Here is a 22986-nt window from a genome sequence, read left to right on the forward strand (position 1 = left end):
GTGGAGTGTCTTCTCCCCCTCTATCACTTGGATCCCAGAACTTGACCTTAGGTTGTCAGATGGTGGCAAAAACTGCTGAGCTAGTTTTAAAGCCATGCCCCCCTTTGACACTGAGTCTTTTGTAGCTCAGACCAGCCTCAACCACACTATGTAGCCTGAGCTGGCCTTGAACACCTCATTCTCTTGCTTCCAGCCCCTTCATGCTAGAATTACAGATGTCCACCACCATGCCCAGCTATATAGCATGCTTTTTATCAGATAAGACAATTGACTACCAGTTTCCCTGCCAGCTTGTATCCACAGCCGTATCAGCCCCCAAATAACACACAGAGACACTGTATTAGATATAAAGCTGTTGGCCTGTTACTAGCGTTTTCTTATTGGCTAGCTCTGTCTTAAATATTAACCCATTTCTATTAATCTAAGTGTTTTCATGTGGTCTTATCTTACCAGAGAGACAGTCCAGACCTCTTTTCTCACAAGTATCTACATCTTAAATCTCCTTACTTCATCTCCCAGAATCATCCTTGTCTCTTAATTCGCCCTATCTTGCCTATCTATTGGCCAACGGGGCTTTATTCATTAAGCAATAAGAGAAACATATTTACAGAATGACATCTCCCATCACAATGATCTGCTTTAATTTATTCACCTGAGAGGTGGAGAAAATGGAATATGGAAGATGAAGATCAGGCTAGAGGTATGTAAAAAAAGTACCACAGCATGGCTTAAATTTGAAACTTAGTGTCCACCCCCCAGTTGCTGACTGTATAGCTACCATTATCCTCTCTTCTATTTATTTAGTTTTTACTTTTTTAACTTACTTTTTATCTTATATGTATAGGTGTTTTGCTTACATGTATTTTTGTGTACCACTTATGTGCCTGGTACCTGAGGAAGTCAGAAGAGGAACTGGAGTTACTGATAGTTGTGAGCTGCCATGTGGGTTCTTATAACTAAACCCAGGTCCTCTGGGAGAGCAGCCAGTGCTCCTAACTGCTGAGCCATGTCTCAAGGCTCTACTTTCGTGTGTGTGTGTGTGTGTGTGTGTGTGTGTACATGTGTGTGTGTGTACACGTGTGTACGTGCATGCGTGCAGGTGCATTGTGTACATCTGGTAGTCAGGAGAACCTTTGGTGGTGTTCCTTAGGTATTGTCCACCTCTATTTAAGACAGGATCTCTTATTGGTTTGGAGCTTGCCAAATAGGCCAGGCTGGCTAGCTAGGGAATCTGAGAACTCTGCCTGGCTCTGACAACCCATTCCTGGGTTTCACATGAATGCCACTGTTCCTGACTTTATGTGGCTTCTGGGGGTTGACCTTGTGCTTTCTTTTTACCAGCATCTTCCCAGCTCTACTTATTTTTATTAATTGGGTTTTTTTTTTTTTTCATTACTGTAGAAGAGTATCAGTGTACCTTCTTTGTGAATAATGCTATCTGCACAGTTTAGATAAAGTTCAGGTGACATTTGTCCTGTTGTAGAGTATATCAGGGCTCTTTAGGACAGACTATTTATTGTCTTGCTGTTAGTTGTATTTATTTACTTATTGGTTTTATGAAACAGAGTTTCTCTGTGTAGCTCTGGCTAGCCTGTAACTCACACTGTAGACCAGGCTGGCCTTGAACTCACAGAGATTCACTTGCTTCTGCCTCTTCCTCCTGACTGCTGGGATCAATGTCGTATGCCACCGCAACTGGCTTTTTTTTTCTAATTATTATTTTATGTGCATTGGTGTTTTGCCTACATTGTATCTGTGTGAGGGTGTCAGATCCTCTGGAACTGGAGTTACAGACAGTTGTGAACTGCCATGTGGTTGCTGGGAATTGAACCTGGGTCTTCTGGAAGAGCAGCCAGTGCTCTTAAGTGCTGAATCATCTCTCCAGCTCCTGTAAATTGTATTTTTGTCACAGGCCTTCATCGATAACTCAGAAGCACTTCCCTGTCCTTCCAGCACCCCCCCCCCCCCCAACACACACACTAGACACAATAAGACAAGACAGACTCGGTAGAGTAAATCTCTGTAGTAGAGATTGCATTTGCATGAGAAACACGATACACTACTGGATTTCAGTTCAAGTGTCTGCTAACTCCCTTTCTTCTCTGTGTGTTTTTGAAGCCTATGAGACACAGGAAGAAGGCGGCTGACAAGAACCTTCCTTGCCGTCCCCTGGTGTGTGCAGTCCTGGGTGAGTGAGTGTCATCACATGGCAGGTTTCTGAGGCATTGATGCTTTTCATGAGGAAGGTTTTGGGTGCTGTGCTTTTCCTCAGCATAGATACAGAAGAAGTTTTGTGTACTCTGTAAACCAACCCCAATAACCATGAAAGGATGCCCTGCTCAAAAAACAAAGCAAAACAAAACAAACAAAAACCCAAAACTTTGCTGGGACAGAAATGAGTATGACATACTTGTCACCAAGATTTCAAATTCTTTACTTCTCTTTCATGGTCTGCATTGATGTGTCAAAAGGTCAGAGGTTTAAAATCAGAGACCCAGAGATGGAAAACTTCCGCTGAATAAATGTGGTTGAGACAGGGCTGGCAGAGCTGATAGATAGGGGCTGTATCTTGGGTCATTTTGTCTGTCCAAAAATATGCATTTCCTTTAGAGGAATTAGTGTAACTCTTCATTTCCTTTTCACTTGGATGTTCAACCTCAGTTCCTGAATCTATCTGACTTAGGAACAGTAATGAAGACCATACAATAAATTCTATTGGCCAAGAGCCCCACATACCATTCCCGTCAAGCAGCATGATGGTGAGCTGGACACACTGATGTAGCTTTAGGGTTGAGTCTGCCTGTGGAATGGGTTCCAGACTTTTATCTTTGCTTGCCTCATGCTCTAGTCTCAGATTTCCCTCCATCAGCTTATATTTGTGTTCAATGAAATTTCCCTTGTATCTAAATTTATTGTCAGGTCCTTTAGAAGTAGGAGTGTTCAGCTTGTTAACTTACAGGAGAGTGAGCTGCTACTTTGCTGAAACCTAGTGCATGAAGCATTTTACTTGTTAATTTTCAAATGGCAAGTGTTACAAAAGTGGCATAGAAAATAAATTGGATTCATGCAGATAGATGTTGGCAGGGGATGTCACTCAGTGTGAAGGTGGGGGACACCAATCATTGTGAGTACAATGCACACACAGCTTTGAGAAGCTTTTCTCCCCAACTCAAATGTAGGAGTCAATTTCGCTGTGACTGATGTCATTTTTCTCCATTTCCCTTTTAGACCTGATGGTGGAGTTCATTGTAACACACATGATGAAGGAGTTCCCTATGGATCTCTATGTGTAAGTACCATGGTTCATTTTATATATGCACATTTATTGTAAAGAATAAAGTGATAGAAAATTTATAGTCTGTTTTACTTCAAGAAAAACACATTTGCCTGAGAGATGGCTCAGTGGTTAAGACTGAATATTGCCTTTAGAGAACTCAGTTCCCAGCCATCTAGTGCAGTTCATAACAACCTATCATTCTACTTCTGAGCTGTCTGACACTTCTAGCCTCTGTGGGAACCCATACTCATAGGTATATACCCACACACGTACATGTGATTGAAAATAAAACAAATCTTTAAGAAAATCAAGAGTCTTTAACAAAGGGGGAAAAAGGAAGTATTTGTGTGTGAAGAAATATCAAGAACCATCGTATTAATCTTTTTAGGAGGGGAAAAGTACAAACTACAATTTGGGTTTTGCATATCTCTTCACTATCACTTTATTTATTTATTTATTTATTTATTTATTTATTTATGTTTGTTTGTTTGTTTTGAGACAGGATTTCTCTATGTAGCCCTGGCTTTCCTGGAACTTGCTCTTGCAGACCAGGCTAGACTTGAATTCACAGAGATCTGCCTGCCTCTGTGTGTAATCCTAATTGGTCTTATCAGTAAGAACCTGGAGTTAGAGCAGAGAAGCAGCCACTAGAGCTCTTACTGTACTGAAATCTCAGACTGAAAGGGTGACATCCTGTCTGCGCCCAGCCTTATCACTTCCCGTCTGTCTCCTCTCTGTACAGACCTCCAGACATCTTTGGTTAACTAGTGGCTAGCTCTGCTCTTTGATCTCCAGGCAAGCTTTATTTGTCAGAACACAAACACAAACAAAATACCACAACAATGGGCATATTGGTGCAGGCCTGTAATCCTTGCACTTGAGGAATTGGTGAAGCTGAGTTATTTGAGACCTTGTACACACACGCTCTCTCTCTCTCTCTCTCTCTCTCTCTCTCTCTCTCTCTCACGACAAGAGAATTAGCACCTTCACTTTTCCTTCTGAAAGTGCCATTGGTATGCTCACTGGGCACACTTTATCCCAGTGTCAGGGTGTAGATATGTACAGGACTTCACACACCAGACCTCCAGCTTTTCAGATTGCTTACGGACTGTGTATGCCTTGGTTTCCTGGGTCTAGTGTAATAATATAAATTTTACCTTTGGATCAGTAAGTTATAGTTTGCCACACTTTTTGGATTTTTAGAAGTCTGATGCTTGATTTTAATTCAAAGACCAATGAAACTAGATGAATTTCTGTTTATTTTAGATAGTCTATGAATACCAGTACCTTAGGGATTAGATATGGTTTTGCTATAAACTTCCTGACTTGTTTCCTTCTGTTCTTTCCTCCTTCATTTGTTTTTGAAGTGTATTTAATATTATTATTGTTTTTGTTTTCATGAGGCAGAATTTTACTACATAGCTCTTACTGTCCTGGAACGCACCATGTAGATCAGGCTGGCTTCAGACTCACAGAGATCCATCCGCCTCTGCCTCCTGAGTGCTGGGATTTTAGGAATGGACTACCATGCACAGTTCTGTTTATTATTATTCTTTATGTGCATGATCTTGTGTGTGTGTGTGTGTGTGTGTGTGTGTGTGTACATACATACCTGTGCTATGTCAGGACAGAGGACAGATCGGGGGAGTTGGTTGGTTCCTTCCACCATGTAGGTCCTGGGATCAAGCTCAGTTGTCAGGCTTGGTGACAAGTGCCTTTACCCTCTGAGCATCTTTCCAGCCCCTGCCATATTATTAATGAGGGTTGTTGTTTTGAGACAGGGTCTTCCTGTTTAGTTAAGGCTAACCTGGGACTTGCTATGCAAACCAGGCTGGCCTCAAACTCATGATTCTTCTGCAAGGTAACAGGGATAACAGGTGTGTATCACTATTCCTAGGTATGTCCTACTTTAAAATATTCTATTTAGCCGGGCTGTGGTGATGTACACCTTATACCCCAACACTTGAGAGACAAAGGCAAGCAGATCTCTGTAGTTTGAGGCCAGCCTGGTCTGCAGAGTGAGTTTCAGGACAAGCCAGAGATAACACAGAGAGTCCCTGTCTTAAAACAAAACAAAACAAAAAGACAAAACTTGTCTTTGTGGGTGTGTTATATAAATATGCCATTTTCTTTGTACTGTAAATCACCGTAGTGTGTGTATTATATAAATGTACTATTTACTTTGTATTATAAATCGCTGTAGTTTTATAACTAAGGGAACTGAGGCTTAGTTGATTAGGTGCTTTTCTCAGGGTTATTCTCAGGCTATCTTTTATACTTGTGAATCCAGTTTTTTGGTTTTCCCTCCATTTTGTTTGTTTTTGAGATGGGTCTCATGTAGACCAGAATGGCCTTGAAGCCCTATGCCAGTAAGAACGACTTTAACTTCTTACCCTTCTGCTGCTATCTCCCAAAGATTGCAGTTATAAGTGTACTACTAGACCAAAACATTTTTCTTGTCCGTCCCCCCCCCATCCATCCCCTCACCCCCCCCCCACAGGGTTTTTCTGTATGGCTTTGGAGCCTGTCCTGGAACTCACTCTGTAGGCCAGGCTGGCCTTGACTCACAGAGATCCTCCTGCCTTTGCCTCCTAAGTGCTGGGATTAAAGGTGTGCACCACTAACACCTGGCTGAATATTCATAATTTCACAGTTTCTGCAGTTTAGCAATCTGTGAAAAGTTCAGTTGGGTAATTTTAGCATAAGACCTCTCATGGGTCTATAATTTATTTATTTTAAACTGATAGTCATGTATCCCAGGCTGGCATTTGCTGTACAGCTAAGGATGGCCTTGAGCTTCTGATCCCTTAGCTTCTATTTACTGAATGCTAAGATTACAAGCATATGCTGCCAAGCTTGGTTTTATGTGGTGCTAGGCATGAATCCAGGTCTTTGTGCATGTAAGCAAGCACTTTACCAACTGAACTACATCCCCTGTCCTGGCCTGGAGCTTGATGTATATCCTGTGAGTGTCAGTTTGTCTCAGGAGTATTGGACTCAGAAGGCTATGAGAAAAAAGTGTTAGTTGGGGCTGAAAGTCGGTGAACTTCTTCTGGAATTGGAGAGCTTACTTAATAGTTATTGACAAGCATTGCATATTTGTGTGTGTGTGTTTGTGTGTGTGTGTGTGTGTGTGTGTGTGTGTAGGTCAGAGGACAATTTGCAGCATTCGGTTCTTTTACCAAGTAGATCCTGGGGGATCAAACTCCGTCTCTTGGGCTTGGTGGCAGGCATCTTTCCTGCTGAGCCATCTTGCTGGCACAAACCTCAGTTCTTCACCCCAGTTTCTTTTTAGGTTGTTGAATATGGCAGTTAGCTTTCTTCAAGCAAGTAATCCAACAGAGAAAGGAATGTAGAGCTCAATGTGGAAGATGTAGCATCTGTCATGATTGACTACCAAGTATTCTGCATTTCTTTCGGGCACATGGATATCATGTGGGAGGAATTATGCAAGAGTGCTATTGTTTGATTGTTTCTCTTCCAAGTCATATTTTGGAAACTTCAGTGCAGCAGTATGGGCGTGAGGTGTCTAGATCATGAGGGCACCTCCCTCCTGTGCAGATCATTGTCAATTTGCACCTTCTCTTCCTCCCTGCCTTCAGCCTTCTGTGTATGTTTGTGTGCACAGTGTGTGTAAGCCATTGTCCTTGTTTCTTCTGGCTTCCACTATGAATAATGCCTAGAAGGCTCTCCTTCCTAGATGCTAGCACCTTGATATTGGACTTTCCAAGGAACAAATCTCCTTGTAAATTATTTCATCTGAGACAAAGAATGTGAGTTCCAGGAGGATTCTAGAAGCCATGTTTCAGATAGTTAGTGAATATATAGAGGAAGGGTAAGCACAGAGAAAGATTACAGGAGAACGTAGATGGCAGAAGAGTTGAAGGCAGGAATGTCTTGATAGGATTGTATGTTTACAACTGTAGAGTTACAAGTATGCACCTGTCCACCCAACCCTTTACCTGTTTGCAGTGGATGCTCTGCACCCCCATCCCTCACCTGTAGATCCCAGCTTTATCTGGGACATTTTCTGCTTTTGTCTCCATCTGCTTCCTGGTTGACTCTGCTGAGGTTATGGAAGGTGGTGAAGATGAGAAGGCCAGGCAGAAGGTTCCACCTTCAGATTGAATTCACTTTCTCCATGCTGCTATCCATAGATATGTTCCAGATTTTCCTTCCCCCACTTCCATTTCCGTTTTCAGTTTTGGTATTTGGCGCACCAAGTCCTTTTTAGGTGAACTTATCTGCTCCCAGCTGGGCAGCAGGCCAGGTTGCTGCTCTGACTTCTCATTATGTACAGCCTCTCAGCAGCATGGGGCACAAAGAGGAATTGAAGCAAAATGAATTCCTACCATTTCAGATAAGTTTATAATCTTGCCGGTGAAGTATGAAGAAATATGGAGTACAGAAATACTTAGCACCCAGAGCAGAATCTGGGTCAGAAGTGAGACACGTCTCTTCTCTGTGTCTGAGTGTGGTAGGAACGGCGGTGACAGGACGGGTGGCTTCTACAGGGGAAAGCAGTCTTGCCGGGAGCTGTGAGCACTAGAAGAGCCCCAGCGCAAGCTGCACTCTTGCTGCTATCCCTGTTGTTACCACAGGGTTTGAGACAGAGGAGAAATGAATTCAGGGAAATAAATCTTAACTCCCTCTTAAGTGGAAAAGTTAAGCCTACCCCGTTCTTTTTTGAGACAGGTTATACAGAAGATGCAGGAGAAAGGGGAAGTTGGGAGGAGGCAGGGCTATCTTTTCTTAGGCTGGGAGACCACTGTGTGCATGGGGGACACCCCAAGAAGCAGTAAACTTGGAATCTGCTAGTATGTATTTTTAAGGGTGTAACAGTTGTTAAATTTGTTTTTGTTTTTTTCCTTTCTAGACAGTCTTGCAATGGAACCCAGGTTGGCCTCAAACTGCCAAGCTTCCTGCCTCAGCATCCTGAGTGCTGGGATTATAAGTGTTTTACGCTCCTCCTTGGCACCATGCTTGGTAAATAGTCTGAGGCATTGTGAGAGCACCTATCGGGCACCTCTTAGGTGGATGTGAGACAGCAAGAGGCCTTTTTGGAGTATTGTATTTGGCCTTTAAGTAGGGGGCACCAGGGGTGTCGGAAGCATCTCAGCCGCTCTGGAGTGTCCACAGCAGCTAAGGTGTTTGCTTGTTCAGGTTCAGCCCGAGAGGCGCTGGTATACAGTCATGACCGTAGTGCATGTCAGTGGTCACATACAGCAGCATCCAGCTATCCTTGTTGGTTGCAGCAACTTTAGCAGCTGGAACTTTATCACTGTCAATTTTATGGAGATACTGTTAGAAGCTTTTATAGATTGGCTAAAGCAAATCATGGCTCAATTGAGACTATCATTTAGGAGATTGTTGTGCAATATTTGTTTAACTAGGCAAGGATGTGTTACATTTATTTATGCTGCTTTTATTTAACTATGTAAAGATGTATGTTGCATTTACATTAATTAAATAAAATTAACCTGATATCGAGGTTTAATAAGGATCAGGATAAACAATTAGGCCGAACAGATGTTTATTCAGGGAGAAATAACTCACAACATAGACAGGTGAACACCAGCAGGTTCCTGCTTCCAAGAATGCCTCTGGAAGTCCTCCTGTCCTGTGTGGCTTGCAAGAGAGCGGTCCCCCCCACCCCACCCCTCTTCCTCAGACCTAGTTCCCCTGTCACTTCCGCCCCTGGCTCCACCCCCAATGGGCGTGGTCAGTGCCACAGAAGGAGACAAAGTGAATATCCCACTACCTTAGCAGGGAGGAGCTTGATGGTTTTTTGTAGTTAGGGATGTGTGGAAGGAGAGGGGCTTCCTGGACTCCAGTAAAGAGTTTAGCCAGTTGCTACTTTCTCTGAGCTTTCAGGTTTTCACCCTAGTCCTTTATTAGAACAGTAGAGATTCAGTTAAAACTATCTTTAGTGGCGGCGGCAGCAGAGTCATTGTCTGGTGGGGAGGGGGCAGAATTCCCCCCTGGACGGCCTGAGTGGCAGGGTTGCTAGCAGTTTAAAGAGTAGCCGCTGTGAAGGGGAAACAGTCGCAGATGACATCAAATGAGATGATGTCACCATTTCTAAAAAATAAGGAAATGAAGCCAGGCAGTGGAGGCGCACACCTTTCATCCCAGCGCTCCAGAAGCAGAGGCAGGTGGATCTCTGAGTTCGAGGCCAGCCTGGTCTACAAATCTAGTTCCAGGACAACCAGGGATGTTACACAGAGAAACCCTGTCTTGAAAAACAAAACACAGAAAGCCCAAACCAAACCAAAAGAAGGAAATGATTTGGAAACTGTTAGAATGGTTTATTTGGAATTGTATTACTTGGTAGGCAGTCTCAGTATAGGTTAGGTTTTTCTTTTTTGGGTGAAAGAAAATTATTTAAAATTTGTTGATGTATGTGTTACTTTATATTTTTTGTGATTGCTAAATATTTTATGTGGGCATGTGGTGAAATATGAAAATCTGACAATTTTAGTGAGTTACTTCTCTTATCTTGTTGAGGCAGAATCTCCCTTGTTTCCACCATCCTGTAGACTTCAGGCTTACTGGCTTCTGGGTAATTCTGTCTTCATCTCGTAGCAACTTGGTGTCAGCGTGTTGAGATTACAGATGTGTGGCATTGTGTTCATGCTTCTTTTCATGAATTTAGGGATGGAATGTGGTTACCAGGCCTGTTGGAAAATGTTTTTACTGCTAAGCCATCTCCATGGCCTGATAGTTGTTGTTTAGAGACAGAAGACTTGCAATGTAACTTTCAATGGCCTAATTCTTTCTTTTTAAAGCATTTATTTTTATTGTATGTGTTTATGTGTTTCGCCTGCATATGTGCATGTACTGCCCAAGAAGGGAAGAAGAGGGCATTGAACCTCTTGGAACTAGATGTGGGTGCTGGGAATTGAACCCGAATCTTTTGGAAGGATAACAAGTACTCTTAACTGTTGAAACACTTCTCCAGCCGCACACCTATTATGTTCTATGTCGTCCAGGCTGGCCTTGTTGTCTTGTCAGTCCCTGCTTCAGGCTGGGGTTGCCAGCGTATGCCACCACAGCTGGCTTAAATTTAGCACATCAGTTTACATATTGCGTAAGCACACTTTACTGTTTGCTTGTGAGTGCTGATAGGCATTTTAATTCCTGTAGCTGGTTTCTTTGGCTCTTAACCTCTCAGAAGAAGGGTAGTAGTGTTCTTTCCTCCTTTGCTAGGAGGATAGCTACCCATAATTTAGCTTATTTAGTGACCAGATTGGTACCCATACACAGGTGCAAGTAGCATTCCAGGCTTCGCTCGATGCCTTAGATTAAAGTTGCAGAATCTGAGAGTTTCAACTCTGCTTAGGAAATACCCTCTACTTGAAGCTGCCATTCAGCTGATGCATACTTGACTATCTTAGAAAACGTCTATAAAGTGCCACCTCCTGCAATGTCATTTTACCTTGCTTATTTGGTTTTTCTGTTTTCGTCTTTATTCTTCCATCTTGGAACAGTTTCTAACGAATGAACGAATACAAAGATAGGCCTGAGCTGGGTGTAGCCCCTGTACTTTAATCCCGGCTCTAGGGAGGATGGAGGTCAGCCAGGGCTATAGAGCAAACCTCAGCCAACAGATAAAGATGAGATGTCACCTGAGGCAGCCTGAGAAATTCCCCTGATCTTTTAGGAACCTCAGCTCAGGTGAGATCAGATCTTTTGTTTTGTTGTAGAAAAGCATTTCAAGACAAGCCATTATGTAGTAGATTTGGACCCAGGGATCAAACTCCCTTGTCAGACTTGACAACAAGCATCTTTACTGATAAATGAGCCATTGCATTGCCCCTACCCAACCCCACCCTTTCCTTTTTTGAGGCCAGGTATCGCTATATAGCCCACATTGTCTCAGCCCCTTGAGTGCCGGGATTACAGCACCATGCCCAGCCACATGCTACTGTTGCTGTCATTGGAATCGTTGTGATGCATCTTTCCTCCCTGGAAGGAAGGATACTCAAGGGTTAGGCAACAATGGTGCCTCATTCTAGACCTCCGAGTGGTTGTAGCCCCATGAATAACACAAATTGTGTGTGTGGGGGGGGAGGGTGGTGAGAGACAGACATAGAAAATTTGGATTATCCTTTTCTTTGGGGGCTGTGTGTGTGTGTGTGTGTGTGTGTGTGTGTGTTGTATGTGTTTGCCCTCAGTTTTAGTGACCCGAGCAAAGCTGTCTCCCTAAGGGAGGGCACTGGTGAGCTGTCTGAACCCCAAGGCTCACCGAGTTTTCTTTTTTACTGCAGGCGGTGTGTCCAGGTTGTGCACAAACTGCTGTGTTACCAGAAGAAGTGTAGAGTCCGCCTGCACTATACCTGGCGGGAGCTCTGGTCAGGTAACCCTGCTCTTTGGACTGTTCTCTTCCTCTGCGCTTTGATGAGCTCCTAGGCTTGTGCCCAAATTGTTACTAGTCTTTCACCCTTGCAGTTGGCTACAGTGATTCTGTTTTCACTTGCATTATTTATTTTTAACACTTCAGTCTTGTTAGAATCTAGACTTGAGTGTGCTATGTGGTCCACTCTTTTCTCTATACTTTTTTTTTTTTTTTTTTTGTTAGCCTTTAGAAACAAATGATGGTTTCTTGAGTTCTAGGGCTAAAGGTGATAGCTTGGTAGTAATTGCCTAGCAAGCATAAGGCCCTGGATTTGATCCCTAGCACCGAGAAAAAAGGAAAACTATCCCAGAAGAGGATATAATTTGTTAGCCAGGTATAATGGTACAAACCTGTAATCCCAGCATTGGAAGGAGAAGCAAGTAGATCTCTGTGGGTTTAAGAGCAGCCTGGGATACATAGTGAATTCCAGGCCTTCCAGTCTTAAATAACAAAACCAACCAAACAAAATGCCTTAAATCTCAAAGATTCTGGCTTTGTGTAGCAGCGAGGAGGAATCAGTGTAAACTTGGATTCTCATCCTCTTCCATTTGGTAGCGGCATATGGACTATAGGGAAGCGGCTGTGTGTTTCCTCAAGATGAGTAATCTCAGGAGGAATGGCAGGAGGGTGGGGGTGGGGTGGGGGCGGAGAGATGGGGGAACCCTGTTCTTTTGTGACATCTGGCATTATTGCTGTTTACAGACTGTGTAGATGGTACCACTCCCCCTGTGCCAGAGACAAAACAGAAAATTACGATGTTTACTTTTATCTTTATATGCATTTGGTAACCCAGTGAAGTCACTGGCACCCTGCATGCTGGAAGTGTGTCTTCTCCAAGGGTACAATTAATGTGAGCTTGCCACCCTTCCTTTTGTGCGACTAAATTGGAGGTTTGGGAAAGCAAAGATTGTTCTCCGAGGCAGTTGTTTGCTGATAGGTCCTGTGGCTTTGTGACCCGAGGCTGTAATAGTTTCCCCCAGATGATTACAGATGAGTGGCTGCGCCTCCCATGGGTGTTCCTCTGTGTTGGGGACAGAAGAGAGTGTTAGTGTCAGGGGCTTTGTAAGAAACAGGCCAGGAGCCCAGCCCCCTTCATGGAACCCATCTCCCTTGTTGTGACGCATGGCTTCCTCCCGGCTTAATAAGCTTTCTAAATTTAGTCCTCCATAATGGGAGTAGAGATCTTTAATTAATGGATTAGCAAGTTTGTCAGCAGTTACTGTGTGTGATGGTGAAAGAGAGGGTAAGAGAGTCACTCTAATGGGGCAACAGTGGCAATTTCAGTTGAGTTTTAGGAGAGAAGAGTGTAATTATGAGAGTTTGGAATGGAGGGCACGTCAGAAGAGACTGAAAGAGAGCGAACTGACTGCGGGCGTGCGGGCGTGCGAGTAAATTTTGTTTGAGACTGGGTCTTAGCTATGTAGCTCAGGCTGTCCTTGAACTTGAGGCAGTCTTTCTGCCTCAGCCTCCCAAATGCTAGAGTTATAGACATGTGCCACCCATACCTGTCAAGTTAACTGACTAAATTTTTTTAATAGCAGAAAGTAGTCATTATTTCATATAGATAGTACAATTATAGAACCCCAAAAGCCTAGCATGTAAAAGAAAATGCAAAGCAGTGCACATGTGTGTTTGCAGCTGTAGAACAAATGCCAGTGGGCAGGGTCTGCCGCTGACACGAAGCTGCAGGAGCATTTAATGAGTCTGTGGCAGCAGCCCTCTGCCTCTGGCTAAGTGTCCTCCCACTCCCTGGCCTCGTGGACTGTAGTCTTCTCCCTCTCCCCCTCCGTGCCTGGCTGGCTCGCTCTTACTCATCGTCCTGTCCCGTTGTATGCTGCACACTGCTCCCTATGCTGCCCTGTTCTGTTTTCTCCTACTTCCATTTCATATTTCCTGTCATCTTTTTATTTATTTAATTGTTTTTTAGACAGGGTTTCTCTGTGTAGTCCGGGCTATCCTGAAACTTGCTCTGTAGATGAGGCTGGTCTTGAACTCAGAGATCTGTTGTTAATCCTGCCAGATAGGGTAAAGACCATCACTCACATTCTTGTAGAGGAATTAAGCAAGGTTTATTTTCTGTCAGACAGGGCTGTCTCCTGTAAGAGGGATTGAAAGAGAGCAGCAAACATAGGAGGTGGGATTTATAGAACCACCCCTCCCCAACCTACAAGGGTAGGGGATTTCCAAGGGCTGGGTGAATTTTTGGTTATGTAAGAAGTTGGCTGAACATCTCAAACTCACTTGGCAGGACATTTATTTTACCAGGGTATAAGCTGTGAAACATGTCAAATTCCAGAAAATGGGTCAAGAGCTGGTCAGATTTAAGTTCTGCAGAAAGCAGGAATGCACTTATTTTGACTTTGTAAAAAGATGGCTTCTAATCTTAAGATGGAGTCAGGTTGGTTCATCTTTGCCTGCCTGTCATTGCCCAAGTATACAACTATACCTGGCAGACGCTTAGCATTTTGCCAGTTTAGTTAGTAACTTGTGAAGAAAAGGCGATTCTTTAGTCTGTGTTGCTTGGTTGGCCTCATGCCTCTGAGAGCTTTTGTCATCAGCTCTGTGGCCGCTTGCTGTCTTAGTTCATACTCTGCAGTCCTCTTTGTATTGAGGGGAGGTGTGGGAGAAGTCATTAGTGAGACCCAGATGCCTATTGTTCCTACAGTGTGGATGTTTGTGTCAGAGGCTTCTGCTATGTGAGGCTAGCTTCCTTTCTCTCTTTTGTAAAAGTCGCATTTATTACTTATTTTTTATTGCTGCATATTACCTATTCTTGTGAAGATAAAGGGACAACTTACTAGAATCAGTTGTCACCTTCCACTGTTGGTGACCCAGGGATAGCATTGAAGTTGTCAGGCTTGGTGGCAAGCCTCTTTACCCTCTGAGCCCTCCTGTAACTGCAACTCTGTGTGTTCATACATGGAGTATACAGTGAGATGAACAGTAGCAGGTGTTAAGGAAAGCTGCAAAATACAACCCTACATCCAGTGCAGTTAGAGCCCATCATAATGTATATATAATATTGCACTCAGTGAATACGAGCGTGGCTATGTTGGATCCACCCACTCCTTGGCTGGCACTGCTCCTCATATGTCGGAATGCCCATGTCTTCTTTCTCTCTTTGCCTTGTAGATTTATGGATTTGAGGGAGGTGTGAAACTCATCATGGCAAATATACCAATGTAGAAAATGTTTGCCCATATATGTGTTGTGAATTATAAATGAAATTTATTTATACAAGAGTGTAGGGCATGTAAGGTTAGACTGAACAGCCGGAAACCCTTGAGCTTATAGAAGGCACTCAGACAGGGTCCTTTGTGCTTACAGTGCGGGCCTTCAGTGTCATTGTACTTCCTGAGTGCTGATTTTTATTTCTGGGGTTGCTGTCTGTTTTGGGGGAAATTGCCTGAATTCTCCAAAATCCCTGAAATGAATTCCGAAGAAAAGTAGATGCTGGAGAGGAAAGGCCCACTCTATTAGCTAGGAACTCAGTCTCACTTGATGCCTTTTCCTGTTTTACATCTGCAAGGCCTGACCCACACCCTGCTGCCAACCGATTGTACAATGGCTGTTGCCATGGTATCTGAGTAGGAGGATGTCTGAGCTCATTTCATTTGGGATGTGGAAGAAGGAAGTCCTGTGTGTCTGCTTTGCCCTTTCTTTTTAGCAACCATCATCCCCCACCCCACCCCCACAAGATGTAGAAAGTTTGGAAACTCTTCTGACCTGTAAATACCAGTCTCTGAACAAAAGCTTACCCGAAACTCCTCTCTGATAAAGACAGAAATTGAGGCTTGGAGATCATATCCAAACAAGACAGTTCTTTATCTTTGAAAGTGGAATGAAAGCAGGGCTCTGCATACCCAGAAATCATCTGTTTGTATGTGCATATGCCACATACAGTTTCAAGGAGTTCCTGAATCCTGTGAGGCTCAGACATGATCTCATATGGAAAAGAAAGGAGAAAAAAAACAAAAAACAAACAAACAAACAAAAAAAACAAAACAAAACAAAAACCCACTGCCCTGACTTTGACTTTACTTTCTCTAACTTCCCAAGGAATTCTTTTTTTCACAGGATAATCCTAAGCGTGCACGCACGCACGCACACACACGCACGCACACACACCGTGCTGCCTCCTATGGGGACTTTTAGCACCATCTTCTTTCTAAACTTTTTTTTTTTAAAAGGGCCTCACTTTGTAGTGCTAGCTGGCCTGGAATTCAAAGTGTAGACCAGGCTGGCCTCAAACTCACAGAAGTTTGCCTCTGCCTCCTCCTGAGTTCTGGGATTAGAAGCATACACACAACACCCAGATTCTCTCTGAACTTACTGAGACTACAAATTTTACTCTTCACTGTGTCTGACTTTCTGTTTGTCCCTGTGGCACTTTGGGCCATGTGTTTTTACTTATTTATTTGGAGTCTCCTGTAGTCCATTGTTTGTGTTCAGGGACCTGAACCCAGGTCTTCTGGAAGAACAACACGCACTCTTAACCACTGGGCCAGCTCTCTAGCTCACACTGCATAGAGACTTAGAATGTGAATGAATGAATGAATAAATAAATTCACAACTGGCAGTGTAGACTTCAGCACAATGCTGTTTCTACCTTAATGCAGCAGCGATGGCAGTAGTCCTGGCAGTAGCCCCTGAGAGTGGTTGCTGTGCTTCTGATGTGATGCCCCTCGTTATCTTTGGGCAGGGTCAAACCTCTGACCTAAATGCATTTGAATCGTTGAGGTGCAAAGGGAATGCTGAATACTCTCTTTACTTTTGTGCTTCTTCCTTATCCACACATGAACAGATGACTTTTAACCAAGTTAAAATGGAAACTCTGACTCTCCGAAGCCATTAACCAAAGAATAAGCAGAATTTTAAAGAGAGGCCTGCAGTTGTTGGAAAGGGAACCACTTGAACAGGGCCTCCTGGAGACAGCTTATTTTACTTCCACTGTAGGCAGAAGGGGCATTGGGAAAGCAGCTTGCATCTAAATGTGTGGCTTCCACAGTCTGAAAACACGGTTTAAAGGCAGATTTATGCTGGCACTTTTTATTCAGTGTTTGTAGATCAATGTCCTTTCCCTTTCACTATGCCATGCCTCAGGATGGTAAGCCATTCATTACTTGTATCCCTATTGATTGTGGAAGGGAGTGGATTGCATAGCATTAAGTAACCTACTAAGGACTATGGAGCCAGACACCAAACAGTCATGGTTGGAACTTAGAGTTCCCGACTTCTATGCTCAGATGTAGATCACTAGGCAACATTTGCCTCCCTGCAGGAAGAAAGGTCCCAAAGCCCCCAAAACAATCTGTTCAGCTTCACTGTGCTAAAGAGCATCCAGAGCATTTTCAGCTCTGTGAAAGGAAATTGTACATGGCCTGACCTTTTAGATACCTACTGGGAAACATGGAACACCCAGAGAGCGTCACAGTTTTCCAGATCCAGCTGGCTTTCTCGTCACTGGCAGAACCTGTGCCTTCATGGTTAGGAACAATTTGAGGGTGAGAATTGAGAGCCTGTTGGAAGCTATGTTGTGGGTGTTACACAGGACTGAATTTTTTTCAAGAGAAAAACTGATTTGAGGCATAGCATCATCTGGCAATTCTGACGTAGGCATAGCTTTGGCAGTTTGGCAGCCTCTCCTGGTGTGTAAAAACTTACCTTCGAACATTTAATTGTCTGCTTCTTTTGGTTTAGTTTATTTTTTAAACTGTAATTTGATGTAATTATAGACTTATAGGAAGTTGCAGAAGTAGTCGAAGTATACCTTTCACCCAGCTTCCTCTAAAGGGGACATCTTATATGCTATTGCCTCTTTTAATTTTGAAGAGGTTATACAGTTGGGAAAGAATACAGCATGCTTGTCAACATTATCTAATCCCAGCAGTCAGGCAGAGGAGATGGAAAGGACAGAATTCAAGGGGATCAGTGTTCAGAGGAATCAAGAAGCCAGGCATCCCAGCACTTGGGAGTCAGAGGCAGATGGATCTCTGAATTCGAGGCCAGCCTGGTCTATAGAGTGACTTCCAGGACAGCCAGAGCTATCCAGAGAAACCCTTTCTTAAAAAAAAGAAAGAAAGAAAGAAAGAGAGAAAGAAAGAAAAGGAAGAAAGGAAAAGAAAATCAAGGAAAAAAGATTCGCACATAAAAGCTCCAAAAGAGCCAGGAATTACTCTTTGTTCCTTTCTTTGTGCAGGGAAACCCGACTTCCACAGGCCAATCGGCATCTTGTCAGGTTCATGGAGTGGGCAAAGGAGCAGCTGGTTCTGTGGCTGTGCCGATGCTAGTTTATCAGTTCTAAAGTGAGACCGAGTTCAGCTTGATGTCACCTTCCCACACCTGGGCAAGACAGAGCTGATATTGGCCTTCCTGTAGTGTGGGAGAGAGTGAAGTGCTTGGTTCCTTAGCAGGTGGTTAATATGGAAATGGTCTGTTTTATTGACTGCTGATTCTCACAGAGTGAGTTTGGGTATCACTCAGGGTGTTGAGGAAAAATAGCAGGGACTGAATGTGGTAGTTCCTGAGCCTGCGTAGCTATGGGTAGCTGCAGAAGGGTCCTACATTTCCCAACTCTAGGCTCTAGGTACACTCTCTCTTTCTCTTTGCTCCTCCCCTCTTTCTCTTCCTCTCCTTTTTTCTTTTTTAAAGGACTTAAATTTTTTTCTTTAATTTTTTTTTTATGTGTATGTGAGTTTTGCCTGCATGTAAGTCTGCACACTTTGTGTGTTGTTGGAATCAGAAGGGGGCATCAGACCTCTGGGACAGGAGTTACTGAAGGTCGGTAGCTGCCATGTGGGGACTGAGAATGCAACCCAACTCCTCTGGAAAGAGCAGTCTGTGCTCTTAACGACTGTACTATCTCTAGCCCCACTTATTTTCCAGATGGGTTTTGCTAGGCAGTCCAGGCCTGCCTGAAATCAATATGTAGCCCATACTATCCCCCAGCAGTAAGCAGCATTCTTGCCTCAGCTTCCCTAGTAATAGAATTATAGATGTACATCTAGGCTGAGTCAGGGAACTTTAAAAGGTTCATTTTCATGATGAAGAAGGGATGGGTGGTAATTGGAAGATTGCATCTTTCCCAAGTAAATGGGGGATGGGAAATGGTGGAGAGCAGAGTTTTCCCTTTCAGAAGATGCACATTCATAGCTGGGGAAAAGTGACTTCCATTGAAAGGAAGATTTGCTCTCCCTTTTGTTCAGCTAGAGGGTTGTGGAATCTTAGGCAGCATAGGCTACTGACTTGTGTTTCTGTTCTCTGGGGCACGGAGCACAACCAAAGCCACCGAGCCATTTCATTTCCTGTTCTGCTGCTGCTGTGTTGGTGGGCGTTGATGACTTCTAATTGGTCTTAATAGTAAAAACCCAGAGTCAGTTTAGGGATAAATGCTGAGCGATCAGAGAGACAAAGGAGCCTACAGCCATACTTTACCTCGCCAACTTCCCAGCTGAAAAGAGAGCGACCTCCTGTCTCCACCCGCTTTTTATTCCTCTCCCTGCACAGCCTCCCATCTCACTTCCTGTCTGTCTGTACAGACCTCCAGGCCTCTATGGTTAACTAGTAGCTAGCTCTACCCTCTAACTTTAGGCAAGTTTTACTTGTTGGAGTATAAACAGGATATCACCAAGTGGGTGCTTAGGTTTACAGAGAAATGGCTGAGGTTTTTTTTTTTTTTTTTATTTTGTTTAATTAAATAAGTATTTTCTGAGACAGGGTCTCTCTCACTCAGCACAGGCTTCAACGCACTGTGTAGCTGAAAAAGATCTTGAACTCTTGATGCCTTCCCTTACTGCCACGTGCTGGGATGATAGAGCATGTGTCATAACCCCAGATTGGATACTTGTGTTTGGAGAGGGCGTCTGGTGTATTTTACACCATTCTGTTGGCTGGTATTGCTTGCCTTTCTCCTCCTTCAGAAACACTCTGTTGTTTGATGTGAGCCTGCTGATCACTGCCAGTGTTGCTGGGTGATTGGTGATTTTCTCCAGGGATGCTGGGATTGGCTGGAGTTTATGGGGCCTCCAAGGATTTGGTGGCTTTAGCTTGTTTACAGAACTGTTTTTTCTAGCTTTTCTCAAGCAAGTGAGAAGCTAATACTTCCTGTCTATTGGTCCCTGTGAAATTATGCATCTGCCTAATGAACAGGCTGTGATTTGGGTTCAGTGGCACTAGTCTTAGTTCCATACAGTGCCACAAAATAGGGTCTAAGTCTTGTCTTACCATTTTAGCTTTTCTCTCCATTGTATGCAAAAGCTACTCAAACAGACAGCTCTCTCTGACCAGTTTCTTTCTTTCTTACTTTCCTTTTTTTTTTTCGAGACTGAGTTTCTTTATGTAGCCCTAGGTGTCCTGGAACTCACTCTTTAGACAAGAGTTGGCCTCGAACTCTCGGATATCTGCCTGCTTTTGCCTCCCACATACTGGTATTAAAGGCATGTACCATCACCACCTGGCTATCTGGCCAGTTTCTTTAGAGACACATATTTGTGCTTGGCTGGAATCTGTCTCTTTCCTGTTTTTAATTTTATTTAAATGTTATTCACTTGGTTTTTACAATTAAGCCTTTCTTCCCTCTGCTTCTCTAAGGCAGGTGGCTGAGCTACCATCCAATTGTATCTTCCTTTGGCTGAGTTTGCACCTGGTTTACTCTCCCATGTGGGACACAGGTTTTAGTCTTGAACAAGTTCCTATATCCATTATTCATTCTACTCCTACATGACAACACAATTTGCTGCTATCTTCTTTCCCTCCCCTGAATCCAAAGCAGGATAGAAACAAATCTGGGAAAGTCCTCATTGTGTAGGCACATGGATGCCAAGAGCCCTCAGCAAATGGAGAGCCTTGTTCTCTGTTCTGCCATGGGAGCCGTGAAAGGTGCGAAGACTTTCAAGTGGGTGGTACTGAACCTCCTCTTCAGAAATTAGAGTGGCTGCTACTGCCTCTGGGAATTGACTAGACTGAAGGAATTACCACAATACGTAGTCTGCTCAGTACTCTAGAGCCTGAGCCACTGTATGTTCTGTACAGTGCTATTGCACTGTACACCAAATACAATGCACAGAACTCACAAGAAGAGTTGCCTCCTGCAGTGTCTGAAGAGGCAACAATGGGTGCTGTTTCTGGACAAAAGCTCAGAAACCAAAATTCCAAGGGTTCTTGCAGAAAACAACTTTCTGATGAACGAATGAGTGTGGTGGAAGCACTCATTTCCTTTAAGTTTAAGCATATTTATGTGTATGTGCTTGTGTTCATGTGTGCACGTGTGTATGGAGGCTGAAGGTCGACATTGTCCACTTTATTTTTTTGGGGCAGGGTTTATCAATAAACATTTGGCATACCAATTTAGCTAGAGTGCTGCCTGCAAGCCCCAGGGACCGCCTGATCTCTGCCTCCCAGGCTCTGGATGGATGCTGCCGTACCTGGCTTTTATGTGAGCAGGGATCTGCACTCTGATCCTTGTGCTTGAACAGAAAGCACTTTAGCAAGAGAGCCTTCTCCTCAGCCCAATATAAACTAATAAGTAGCCAGGAATCCCCAGTAGTGGGATTCTCTGCTGGCGCTATAAGCCAAATCAAGCCGAATTAAAAGTAAAGGACCAGCTTTAATCTGAGCAAAGCACTCTCAGATGATCTCAGGGGAAGCAAGAGAGACATCACATGGCAGGTCCAGTGACCAGAGCTTAAATACCCTGTAAGCACAGAGTTGAGCTCCAGGTAAAGAGCTGCTGCTTGAACAGCTTTCTGAGGAACAGGGTTTGGAGAGGGAGGAGGGGACTGAAGCAGAGCTTCCAAAGAATATAAATATTCTTAATGGGTACAAATACTTGATTGCAAACACTTTCTTCATTCCGTCAGGGGTACAGTGTTTGGGGCCAGTATCTAGCACCTTGCATAATAATAATGTTAGATTAGACGTCACACTCAGGATCCCTCAAGAGTGCATAGGGGATTGCTGGCATTTGGAGAGCATGGTTAGCTTTGATTCTTACCTTGGAGGTGTTTTTTCCTTTCCTTGAAACTGATTTCTTGTGGCCCACGCTGGCTTTGAATATACTGTATCTGAGGCATCCTTGAGCTTCTGATACTTCTGCCTCCACTTCCTGCGTGCTGAGGACAGGCCAGTACCGCCACTGTGAGTAAGCAGGTACTGTTCTACTTTGTCACTTGGAATACAACCATAACTTGGTTCTTGTCCTTTTGATCTTTATGACTAGCTTATTTCACTAACATCTTTTCTTCATTTAAAAATTACTTTATCTTTAACTGGGCAGTGGTGGTGCATGCCTTTGATCTCAGCACTTGTGAGGCAGAGGCAGGTGGATCTCTGAGTTTGAGGCCAGCCTGGTCTACACAGTAAGTTCCAGGATAGCCTGGGCTACACAGAGAAACCCTGCCTCCAAAAACAAAAAAAAAAAGTAAGTAAATAAATAAATACAATTACTTTATTTATGTGTACTTGTGTTCATCTTTCTGTGTTTGTATGTGCATTTGTGATCAGGGATACTAGAGACTTGAAGAGGGTGTTGGGTCCCCTGGAGGTGGAGTTTTAGACAGTTATGAGATGCTTGACATGGATACTGGGCACTGACCTTTATTGTCTTCAAGAGCAACACACACTCTTAAAAGCTGGGCCCTCTCCAGCCCTTCTTCCATTTTAAGGCAGAATGATAGCCTGTTGTATGTAAATAACCCATTGTTTATCTTCATCTGTCATTTGGCCTTTGTGAATGATGTCTGAGTTTGTTTATTTTTCCTTCCACCCTCCCTCCCTCCCTCCCTCTCTCTCTTTCTCTCTCCCTCCCTCCTTCTCTTCTCTCTCTGTCTGTCTCTCTCTTTTTCTTTTCTTTTCTTTTTTTTCTTTCTTTTTTTTTTTGAGACAGGGTCTCACTCAGTAGCTCTGTAGCTCTGTAGCTCTGACCATCCTGTCTTCCAAGTGTTGAGATTTGCACCACCACCTTGACCTAAGTCCTCAACTAACAGGATTTTTTTTCTTCGGCAACTTTAATTTGTGAGGGGATGATTAAAGGAATTCTGACTGAACTTAAACATTGTGCTTTTTTCTTTGCCTTTGTTTTATGCTGTGTTCTATACCATACACTTTTGTTTCTTTGCTTTCTTCTGGGGACATTTTTGTCTTCTTGTTCCTTCTCAGTGAGGAGCATCAGTGTGGCAGGTGAGCTCAGGCGTGTGGGCATGACATCTGAAGGTTGGGTTGCTTATCTGGGGGGCTTTGTTCACTGGATGTATTCAATAACTAGAGAGTCCGCATTCAGATACTTATGTTACTCTGTGTATTGCTAAACATATGC

The 22986-nt window shown here is 43.6% G+C and overlaps 1 protein-coding gene across 1 annotated transcript in view; it reads left to right on the top strand.

The window, feature by feature from the left end:
• Positions 1-22986, top strand: part of Armh3 (armadillo like helical domain containing 3) — a 159143-nt gene that overhangs the window by 59150 nt on the left and 77007 nt on the right. Inside the window, exons 18-20 of the mRNA XM_051199991.1 lie at positions 2119-2188; positions 3229-3289; positions 11548-11636. Coding sequence (XP_051055948.1) covers positions 2119-2188; positions 3229-3289; positions 11548-11636 — 220 coding nt within the window. The remainder of the gene's footprint in view (positions 1-2118; positions 2189-3228; positions 3290-11547; positions 11637-22986) is intronic.

The sequence above is a fragment of the Phodopus roborovskii genome, unplaced genomic scaffold, assembly GCF_943737965.1.
Source record: "Phodopus roborovskii unplaced genomic scaffold, PHOROB, whole genome shotgun sequence".
In the NCBI taxonomy this organism is placed as follows: domain Eukaryota; kingdom Metazoa; phylum Chordata; class Mammalia; order Rodentia; family Cricetidae; genus Phodopus; species Phodopus roborovskii.